The following is a 10,947-nucleotide window of genomic DNA, read 5'->3' on the forward strand; positions in this document are numbered from 1 at the left end:
ACTCTCCGTTTACCATTTGGAAAGGAGCGATTAAGCCAAAGTTAGGCTGTCCGAAATAAACATAACACCAATAAAGTATATATAAAATAATAATTCTCATTATACTACAGTGAAAACTCCGATAAGCGGACAGTCACGGTTCCACAAAAAATGTCCGGTTACGGGAGATGTCCGCATAATAGAGATATGTATTTAATTAAAAAATATTTATTTTCAGCTTTTTTATTGTCTATATATGTTTTATGACATTTTTCAACATAGAAACTTATTGTGCCGGTTTATTAACATATTCAAAAATACTAGTTTGGCGCGTTTTTTGAAATCTTTGTTGAATAATCCAATGCTGAAAATGGGTTTCAAGGTTTTGTTGAAACGCAATAAAATCATCTCCTTGAAAATATTTTTAAAAGGGAAATTGCATTTAAGGCATCATCATACGATTTTCGCCGGTCCATTTCTCAGATTTGAATGTTAACGTTTTGTCTGGTAATGCACGAAAAAAAAGTCCGGTCTCATCTGCGTTGAAAACGTCCTCCGGCTTGTAGCCAAGCAACATCCAGTATCCATGTAGCGAGCCACTCTAAACTCTTTTTTATCTATGTCACTTTTTAGGAAACTCCATTTTTGCCCTACATTGTCACCACACTGTGATTTTGTTCTAATATCTTCTTTTTTTTTTGTTATTTCTGCCGCTTGAGTTTTTCCGATCTTAAATCGCCGTGCTAGTTCTCGAACGGACTCTGTTTCTTTATCTAAAGCATTTAATATTTCCATTTTTTTCTTTAAAAGAAAGCATTTTCTTTTTTGGAGCCATGTTCACAAACACTCTCTATATGTGCTCGAAACTTAATGGCACTATCCTCGATGAATAAAGTAAGTCAAAACATCCTAAACGGGGAATTAAGGAATTTGTGAAAGAATTCCCCGGTTGAAAATTGCTTATTTATGATAAGGGTTTTATTCGTAGACCGCGTTTTGCAGGTTCGTGACCGCTTGAAAGAGCTTTTCAACTCCGTTTGATCATAATATTCATGTCTGCGTCCGTTTAATAGAATGTCCGCTTATTAGAGCTGTCCGCAAGTAGAGCTTTCACTGTAATTGGCTAAAAATCATACTTGTTTATTTTATTTTGTTTTATAAAATAATGGTTTTTTGTCCTGCCATTTTAACGTATTCTTTAATCTATTTAAACAACCACGTTTTCCATGGTTTGTAACGCAGTTTATTTGAAACGTTTTATTTACGTATGAGTCTTACAGTAATGATAATAATTTTATCATACTTTGATTAGTATCTTCCCGGTTTCATTCAGAACATCAATAAATCAATCAATATGCATCTTAAAAATTTGACATAATTTTAGAAATTGCCAAAAAATGGTACCAATCTGTTTAATGATCCAATCGCTCAACATGTTGGTGGTATAAGAACGCCAAACCGATAGGAACTTTTAATTACAAACCGCTACCCTGTAAACATGCAAATTTTTTATAGAATTAACAATAATTTTCGTTTACAGGTGTATGTGTCCAAACAGAAACTGTATTGAGACAAGCTATTGCTGAACGTATTAAGCCCATTCTGTTCATGAACAAAATGGACCGTGCTCTGCTTGAATTGCAATTGGACGCAGAAAAACTTTTCCAAACTTTCCAACGTATTGTTGAAAACGTCAACGTAATCATTGCCACCTACAATGATGACAGTGGTCCCATGGGTGAAGTTCGAGTAAGTGCATTAAATAGTAATATTAGTAGTTTTTTGGTACTCTTCCTAGTTATTCGAGCTAATATAAATGAAGCATACTATAAGTTGGTATGCTTGAACTTGGTTCGATAAAGTAGGGGTCACATTTTGCCCTGTTGTGTTCGTTTAATGTATGCAACAGTTTCCTACAGTGAAACATTACAATACATTTTTTATAGGTTGAAAATTCTTGGTTTCATATTATTTATTTTACTGTATTATTTATTTAGGTCGATCCCAGTAAAGGTTCAGTTGGTTTCGGATCTGGTCTTCATGGTTGGGCGTTCACTCTCAAACAGTTCGCTGAAATGTACGCCGAAAGGTTCAAGATCGATGTCGTCAAACTAATGAACAGATTGTGGGGTGAAAGTTTCTTCAACCCGAAAACCAAGAAGTGGAGTAAGCAAAAGGATGATGATAACAGGAGATCATTCTGTATGTACATCTTGGATCCGATCTATAAAATATTCGATGCCATCATGAACTATAAGTAATTTTTTTAATCCAGTACTTGAGCTTTACATAACCGGTGTTAATTACCATTTTCAGAAAAGACGAATACGAATCACTTCTTCAGAAGTTAGGTATTGTATTGAAACATGAAGATAAGGACAAGGATGGCAAACAGCTGTTGAAAGTAGTTATGCGTACTTGGTTGCCAGCTGGAGAAGCTCTGCTTCAGATGATAGCCATTCACTTACCGTCTCCGGTGACAGCACAGAAGTATAGAATGGAAATGTTGTATGAAGGTCCTCATGACGATGAAGCTGCTTTGGGTACGTAATTTAGCAAACGTTTTTTTATTGAGACAACTTAGTCATTTTGATGAAGAATTTATTACCGCCCCAGTCTGAAAACTGTGAGTGACTGGTACCGACTGATACTAAAATATATGCATATAATTTTTATTTCATCATTACTTCTGGGTAAAAATTTCATGTTTTCTTTTTTTTTCAGGAATTAAAAACTGCGATCCAAATGCACCACTCATGATGTACGTATCTAAAATGGTACCTACATCTGATAAGGGCCGTTTCTATGCGTTCGGTCGTGTATTCTCTGGTAAGGTTGCAACTGGCCAAAAAGCCCGGATTATGGGACCCAACTATGTACCTGGAAAGAAGGAAGACTTGTATGAGAAAGCTATCCAAAGAACAATTCTCATGATGGGTCGTTACGTAGAGGCCATTGAAGACGTTCCTTCCGGTAACATCTGCGGATTGGTTGGAGTCGATCAGTTCTTAGTAAAGACTGGTACAATCACCACTTACAAAGATGCCCATAACTTGAAGGTCATGAAGTTCAGTGTGTCCCCTGTTGTGCGAGTTGCTGTGGAACCTAAAAATCCAGCCGATTTGCCAAAACTCGTAGAAGGTTTGTATGTTTAACTGATTAAATACTCAAATTTTATGTTGCCAATGTTTGGAAATTGCAAATTTGCACTAAATTAAAAAAAAATGTTTCAATTTTCGTAAGTAACCGCCGCAATTTCTTGGTAGGGTTGAAACGTTTGGCCAAATCAGATCCTATGGTACAATGTATCATTGAGGAATCCGGTGAGCATATTATTGCTGGAGCCGGTGAACTTCACTTGGAAATCTGTTTGAAAGATTTGGAAGACGACCACGCCTGCATTCCGATCAAGAAATCTGATCCAGTTGTATCATACCGTGAAACAGTCAGTGAGGAATCCGACCAGATGTGTTTATCAAAATCGCCGAACAAACACAATCGGTAAGAACTAGCAAATACTGAAAATATCCTTCCAGCACATTCAGAGCCACTATATAGTTAATGCAATGGCACTTCGGTGCTGTTCAATAATGATGATATTGTTGGCAGTGCAATGGAAGAAGATAAATATCTGAATAGTTAAACGCTGTTACGGAACCTCTATCTTTATGTTCAGTGGTGACACGCTACGGTATTCGGAATACACTTTTTATGTGATTAATTGAAACATGTCTTAATTTCTTTTTATAATTAGCATACATTGCTCATTTACAATTGTTTTCACTTCTAGATTGTTTATGAAAGCTCAGCCAATGCCCGATGGTCTCGCCGAAGATATTGATGATGGAAAAGTCAATCCACGTGATGAATTCAAAGCCCGTGCCCGTTATTTGGGTGAGAAATATGACTACGATGTTACAGAGGCTCGTAAAATCTGGTGCTTCGGTCCTGATGGCACTGGACCTAACATCTTGGTTGATTGTACTAAGGGAGTTCAATACTTGAACGAAATTAAAGACTCCGTTGTTGCTGGTAAGTTCAAAATGTTTGTGGTTGCTCATTATGTACCAACCGGTTATTGTGACTGATAGATTTAAGAATAGAGATCTTTTGTTGAGTATTGATCCGTTTCAGCATTCCCATGCAGAATTCTTCATATCATAAGTCATTCTGTGCATAAATGCTGATAGATCGTATCCTGTATATCCTCTAATCTATTTCAGTCTAAATAGTTTAGGACGGAAACGCAGGAAACATTTTTTACTTATAGTTCCATATTAATTACATAGAACAAAAGGAGATAAATTTACCAAGATTACTTTTCTCGCAGGTTTCCAATGGGCCACCAAGGAAGGTGTTCTCTCAGAGGAGAACTTGCGCGGTGTTAGATTTAACATTTTTGATGTAACTCTGCACGCGGACGCAATCCATCGTGGAGGTGGTCAAATCATTCCCACTACTCGTCGTTGTTTGTATGCTTGCTTACTTACCGCTTCACCCAGGCTTATGGAACCTGTTTATCAATGTGAAATTCAGGTATGTTACAATAATACACATTAAGCCTTAACCCTTATCGGACGCTGGTTTTTTAGAGGTGATTATTATATCTTTTAGCGAATGTTTATTTTTGCCTATTCATATGTCAACTGATATCAAAAGTCAAAAGATAGGAGCAATTTGCAAATATTTTCAGGTTGCAGCGAGAAATACTGTCTTAAACTGCCGATAAGGGTAAATAATATAAACTTCTTGTTCTCGTGCCATCATTATTCAGTATTCAATGATAAAGCAAAATCTTACAATACTTGCACATGATGGTAGAGCATTTTGTCTTTTTTTCTGATTCTGAACGACTCATTGAATTCTCAGAATTGGAATTGCAAGACAGACATTAATTTTACACAAAACTATAAAGAAAATGAAATATAAGTGTTATGAAGTTGCAATGTATGTGTAAATCAAATTTTCTACTCAGTGTCCCGAAGCCGCTGTTGGAGGTATCTACAGTGTATTGAACAAAAGACGTGGTCATGTATTCGAAGAAATGCAGGTTGTTGGTACTCCGATGTTTGTGGTGAAAGCCTATTTGCCTGTAAATGAATCATTCGGTTTTACCGCTGACCTTAGGTAAGTTAATTGAATAATTTGCCATTACAATTAAATCAAATCCAGCATTACCCATGCAGAGTTGTTGAACTTCAAAATTACTATGTGTATCAATGCTGGAAGAAAATATCCTGTATATCCTCCAGCTAATTGTATTATGGTTTGTCTGGCACGGAAAGGCAGGAAACACTGCTTGTTTCTGTTGTCAACGACACGCGCTTTAACTATCTAGACATGTGTAATTATTAAATTTTAATTGCTTTAATGTTTGCAGGTCTGGCACTGGAGGACAGGCCTTCCCACAATGTGTGTTTGATCATTGGCAAATTTTGCCTGGCGATCCGCTGGAGTCTGGAACAAGACCTTATGGAGTTGTGCAGGTAAATTTTATATGACTCAAGCATATTTGCAATGCATGTCCATCCTTAGACAATGTTTTATATTATTTCCATATATAAAACATTCGCAAGAGATGGTAAATCGACGGTCTTTTAGTTTCGGTTTTAAAGTGATTCGACTTTCTAGCCAGAATAGGGGGACAAACACAATAATTTACGGTTAATACTTTGACAAAACTAATTATTCCCGTAGTAAATGAGTAATTTCTTTTGCAGGACACCCGTAAGCGAAAGGGTCTTAAGGAAGGACTTCCCGATGTTACCCAATATCTTGATAAAATGTAGTAACATACATTACTTTTGTACAGTTAAGGTTAATTTTAGTTTATTTCTACAAAATATTTAAATTAGAATATGCAAATATTCTGATTAACATATTTTATCAGATCAGTGTATTTATCAGTTCAATTTTTTTCACGCAAAATTAAAATCCTCCAGAAACGATTTTGTCTTAATTATTGCCGAAATGATATTAGTTATTACTGAAACATGTTTTTGAAAATTAAATTTAAAGAATCCCAAGTGTTCTACACTTTCAACAATAAATATTCGGTTATTTTAAAAATATTCAGTTAGTTTTCCTGATTTCTGTCGAACAATTCTACACTTTGGAGCCAAGCTGAAAATTCAAAGGTGAGTTGTCTTACAATACTGTTAAATTTATTTCTAAGTTAAAATAAATCTTGCGATAATATGAATACTTTGCACATTTACACGAAATGATGAAAATCTCTAGACTGGAATACTTCATGACGGTCTAAAAAAATGCTCAAAAGGTCTGAAAATGTCCATTTCTTTTCACATTCAAGCATTATAGCGACGTGTCTTTTAAATTTACTAAATTTTTATTTCAGGTCATTCGAACACGAAGCAAATTGACATTCATAGTTAGTGGTGAGTAGTATTTCAGATGTTTAAATACAATTTAACTCGAATTAAAGCCGCGTTAAAGTTGATGAATTTTTTCTAAGACTGGAATCTCCATGACGGTCAAAAAAATGCTCAAAAGGTCTGAATGTTTTCATTTTTTAATCATGTTTTTTGCTGGTTAATTATGTTTCCTGAAAGTTATTTTTATTTCTAGTCGAACATGAACACCACTTCGAAGGTTATGAATGATTATCCATATGGTGAGTAACACTTCAGTTTGAACTGCTTTTGAATTATTTTTCGTATCTTTGACTATTTTGATTAAACAAAATCAGAGTTATCAAAAGATAGAGACTTTCGAGACCATTCGTTGAAACTAGTGGGTTTTTCGGGTTTTTAGGCAGTCGTTTTGCAAGAACGAGTTAGTGGCTTACATCTTCAGAGGTAGTTTGCTTGAACTCTTACACTGTTCTGATGATTGGCATCAGATAAAAGCCCAGTAGTTTCAAAATTAGAGTTAATAATTTCAATATGATGAATAGAATTACCGCCCCAGTCTGATAACTATGATTGATTGGTTCAAATGGATCTGACTATTTTAGATATCATTCTAAACGTTTTGTGGCAACTACACATATTTCAACTTTATATATATTTTTTCTAGAAGTACATTGTTGGTAGCGAGGGAAGGAAGCCTTGAAGATTGTGAAGATTCATTCTGAACGTGTTTGAAATCGAAGTTTTGAGGTAACCCATTTTACGTATTTTAATTAGAATTATCATTGAATGTGACTAAAATATAGGTTGAATTTCAAATAGATGTTTTTTTAAACGGATTCTAAGAGTTAGTGCAGTTTGGTTATTAGTAAGGTGTATATTTTTTAAGCAAAATTCTTTTTGCTTTAATGACGTAATAATTCAATCCCAATCAGCAAACTTGAAAGCAATACTTTTTACTGACTAATGATGAATAGAATTACCGCCCCAGTCTGATAGCTATGACTGATTGGTACAAATGGATCTGACTATTTTAGATACCATTCTTAACGTTTTGCGGCAACTACACATATTTCAACTTTCTATTTTTTTTTGCAGAACTACATTGTTGATAGAGAGGGAAGCCTTCAAGATGGTGAAAATGAATTCTTAACGTGTTTGACATCGAAGTTTTGAGGTAAACCATTTCACGTATTCAAATTAGAATTATCATTGAATGTTACTGTAATTGTACTGCTTGAATATCAAATAGATGTTTTTTGCCGAAAAGATTAGTACGAAAAGAGTGGTACAGTTTAGTTATTGTGTATATTTTCTCACCTATTCTGGATAGTAACATTTTTTAAGCAAAACTCCTTTTTTACTTTAATTTAACAATTTAATTCCAATCAGCAAACTTGAAAGCAATACTTTTTACTTACTAATGATGAATAGCTTTACCGCCCCAGTCTGACATTTATGAATGATTGGTATTACTGAATATTTTATCTATTCTTTTAACTGTTGCACTCAAATTACATGGATTAAACTGTTGGTTTTTTATAGGCATTATGACGGCGAAACATGGCTGATCTGCAGATTGTCCAGAAAATCACCGGTATTAAAGTAAGACATTTTATTTACAAAATAGATATTTTCAGTTTTACTTTTAACTCGTTATACGCGATTACAAAACAGCCTTGGAATATACAAAAAAATACATTTTGATTACTACTTTTTTGCTTTATCACTGATTTTTTTTTCAATCGCGACATTTTAAATCAGATTTGTGCCTTATTTTTGATATTTTGTTGTAGACGTTACTGAATGATTCTGTTTGTTTCTATTTAATCTAAATAGTTGTACCTATATATACATTTAATTTTTATTGATATGATGACGAATATCATACGTAGAGAAGCTGACTTTTTTCAGTGTCAATGTTTGTTGCCAAAAGGATTCTGAACCAAATTAATTGAAATTATTATGTCATCAATGCGCATTTCAACTATTCAATCATGTTTTTGTTATTTTTAGGTACCTCCTTAAACTTTTCTACTCTAAGAGAGCAGCAGTGGAGAAATGGTGAGCTATACTATTTTTTTTTACATTTTTGAACCATGCGTTGAATCGATCAATTAGGTCTTAAGAGCGATTACAAAAATTATTAGTGGAATAACGAGATTTTTTTGTTTACATATTCTTTTCAATCGCGACATTTCAAATCATAGACACCATGTTCCTTAGTTTTGAATGTGCATCTGAATTGAATATTGGATAATCGTCTCGGTAATTGATTTTTATACAAGTTACTGAACGTTTGTAATTTTTTTTTACTATAGATCCTTATTAAATATTATGTTAATTATTATATGGATTAAAATTTTATTGATATGATGACAAATATCGTCGAACGTAGAGATGCTGAATTTCTTCAGTATCAATGTTTATTGCCAAAAGGATTCTGATCGGAGTTATTTGAAAATATCATGATATTAATGAGTATTGCAACTATTCAATAATATTTTGTTATTTTTAGGGACCTTGTTCCACTTGCCAGAGAACAGCGATAGGGAAATGGTGAGTTACACTATTTTTTCGCTTACATTTGTACCCCACACACCTAAGCCGGCCGTCTTCATATATCAAATGGAAATGGTGTGCTCGTAGTGGGAACAGTAATGTCTGTTCTTGTGTATGGTAGATTGGTAATTTCTTCTGATTCTACCAAAGGAAGCTCAGAAACATTTCAACCAAAACAATAGATATTTTTAATAATTTCATTGTTAGTCTCAAACTCTTGGTTTATTGTCTAATAGTGAATCTTCAATTTCAGGAAGAATAAGTACAGCTGAATCAGGTAAAGATATAATTGTTAATATTTATTTACTATAATTATATTATACGTAAATGTATGTTGCTTGTGTTTTTTCTTTACTCCCAGTCAGAGTCCCAGAGTTGGCAAGACTTGCTCTGCTCGAGTTACTTTAGCATGCGTGTGGTCCAAAAAAGGTTATGTGCAGCGGAAGTTTTAAATTGAGTAAATGTTTTTCTAAAGATTTTGGTGTATTGCGGTTTGTAAAAAATGTTGTAAGGTTTTTACGCAATGCAGATAGAGCGGTTGCTTCGGGTTCGATTTACGTTTTTAATTCCTATACGTAATGAGATTTATGGAGCTGTGACTAGTCTCACAATCGCTTTTAGATTAAATTTGTCACCACTCAAAAACGACTTAAGATGCTCATCAGTTAGCTTCATTCATCATATTTGTTTGAGATTAGACCCGGTATTACTATCATATATTAAATTAATTACTTTCCCATCATTTGCGCGTCAAAAGCATTACATTTAACTTTTTAGCAGGCTTTTGTCAAATATTTTTTCCCTGTAAAATGTTTACACCAATTTTGATACCAATAATCGACCTTGCACTGATGATAAGAACTTCATTGCACTTGCTTTTTCAATCATAATTTTTCCCCAAGTTCAAAAATCCCCTCGACAGTGCTTTTTCTCTGGGCTGCCTCTACTTCTAAAGTCACAAAATTAGCATTCGTTGCGAAGCAAGTAGTAGATTTGGCCAATTATTACAGAGATACAACACATTTAAAAAGCTTCTCTTATTTCTCAGACACAAAATATGTTCAACAATGATCTATATAAAAACAGCATTAGTCCTTTAGTAATATTTTATTTTAATGAAATAGTTCAACAACAAATAAAGCGAGTTAGTATTAATTTATTAAATGTACAAGTCCTAATTTATAATGATTCGAATCACTTTTAGCATGATTAAAATGAGAAATTTTTTATTTTCAATAGTAAAATGTTCTGTCATGTGTTTGAAATGGGGGAATTCGGAAAGCGACCTGCTAGAATCATATTTTTTATGTTTTACTTTGAAGGGCATTACTAATAAATCAATATACTACCATTTGATGAGGAAATGATTCATAAATACTACTTGTTAAGTCTTAAAAATTAACTATATTTACAATGTAATTTCACATATACAGGGTGATTCAAAATTGGCGTCATTCCTCTGGAGGTGTAGTTTGACGCTGAGTACAGGGAAAATAGTAAAATAAATTGATTGTTATTAAAAACTGAAAAATTTGCAAAAAAACTCAGAAATACGGCAGCAATGTTTTTCAAGGTAATCTGCCTAATTAACATTGCGCAAATACCTGTGGCTTCGTAATTATTTAAAACTCCGGTTCCATGGAATTATACAGACTGACAATAAGATAGACAAGGATAAACGGTAAATTCAACATGAGCCGTTGGATGACGGAACCTATTTCGAAGTGTCAACCTGTTCTCATAACCTCGAATATTGTGTTTATAAACCAAACATTTCAATGGTTAACTCCAAACAAGCTAGTGCCTGGGTAACCTCCTTATTATCCGCGCTTCAAGGAGCTTCTCGTATTCAGTTAATTATCTCTTGCTCCATTTCTATCTTCTTGTGCTGTGTGTATCGTACAAACGTGGTTGTAATGTAGCCGGTATTTATTTGGCGCTTGGGAAAGTGTCAGTTATTGTGCTCTGAGTGCCCTGATTCGATTATGTCGAATCAGGACCTGTGTCTGGAACCCGAACATCTATTGCCGTCCAT

At 34.1% G+C, this 10,947-nt stretch overlaps 1 protein-coding gene and 4 non-coding genes across 6 annotated transcripts; all 5 read left to right on the forward strand.

Moving 5' to 3' along the window:
* Positions 1 to 1,499: 1,499 nt before the first annotated feature.
* Positions 1,500 to 9,248, forward strand: LOC125504742 (translation elongation factor 2-like). 2 transcript variants are annotated; one of them, XM_048667150.1, is made up of 18 exons: positions 1,500 to 1,728; positions 1,977 to 2,236; positions 2,296 to 2,522; positions 2,704 to 3,120; positions 3,246 to 3,480; positions 3,770 to 4,011; positions 4,310 to 4,515; positions 4,955 to 5,106; positions 5,360 to 5,465; positions 5,700 to 6,116; positions 6,338 to 6,377; positions 6,568 to 6,613; positions 7,018 to 7,100; positions 7,449 to 7,527; positions 7,896 to 7,955; positions 8,367 to 8,414; positions 8,869 to 8,909; positions 9,166 to 9,248. In XM_048667150.1, the coding sequence occupies exons 1-10, from the start codon at positions 1,588 to 1,590 to the stop codon at positions 5,766 to 5,768; spliced, it is 2,055 nt and encodes a 684-aa protein (XP_048523107.1). In that variant the 5' UTR covers positions 1,500 to 1,587; the 3' UTR covers positions 5,769 to 6,116; positions 6,338 to 6,377; positions 6,568 to 6,613; positions 7,018 to 7,100; positions 7,449 to 7,527; positions 7,896 to 7,955; positions 8,367 to 8,414; positions 8,869 to 8,909; positions 9,166 to 9,248. The 2 variants fall into 2 exon arrangements, with proteins under 2 accessions (XP_048523107.1, XP_048523108.1); XM_048667151.1 differs by lacking the exon at positions 7,449 to 7,527.
* Positions 2,560 to 2,633, forward strand: LOC125504746. The gene has a single exon (XR_007281673.1). It is a non-coding gene; the product is annotated as a small nucleolar RNA SNORD31 (small nucleolar RNA).
* On the forward strand, positions 6,879 to 6,947 carry LOC125504745. Its single transcript, XR_007281672.1, has one exon. It is a non-coding gene; the product is annotated as a small nucleolar RNA SNORD31 (small nucleolar RNA).
* LOC125504744 lies at positions 7,310 to 7,377 on the forward strand. Its single transcript, XR_007281671.1, has one exon. It is a non-coding gene; the product is annotated as a small nucleolar RNA SNORD31 (small nucleolar RNA).
* Positions 7,767 to 7,834, forward strand: LOC125504743. The gene has a single exon (XR_007281670.1). It is a non-coding gene; the product is annotated as a small nucleolar RNA SNORD31 (small nucleolar RNA).
* Positions 9,249 to 10,947: the final 1,699 nt, after the last annotated feature.

The sequence above is a fragment of the Dendroctonus ponderosae genome, unplaced genomic scaffold (assembly GCF_020466585.1).
Source record: "Dendroctonus ponderosae isolate FM_Combo_2020 unplaced genomic scaffold, Dpon_F_20191213v2 Dpon_F_20191213_588, whole genome shotgun sequence".
NCBI classification, from domain to species: Eukaryota; Metazoa; Arthropoda; class Insecta; order Coleoptera; family Curculionidae; genus Dendroctonus; species Dendroctonus ponderosae.

Coding starts and splice junctions, on each gene's coding strand:
- LOC125504742 (XM_048667150.1), top strand. CDS start 1,588: ATGAACAAAATGGACCGTGCTCTGCTTGAATTGCAATTGGACGCAGAA. Junction 4,012..4,309: donor TAAAGACTCCGTTGTTGCTG/GTAAGTTCAAAA, acceptor CTTTTCTCGCAG/GTTTCCAATGGGCCACCAAG. Junction 5,107..5,359: donor GGTTTTACCGCTGACCTTAG/GTAAGTTAATTG, acceptor TAATGTTTGCAG/GTCTGGCACTGGAGGACAGG.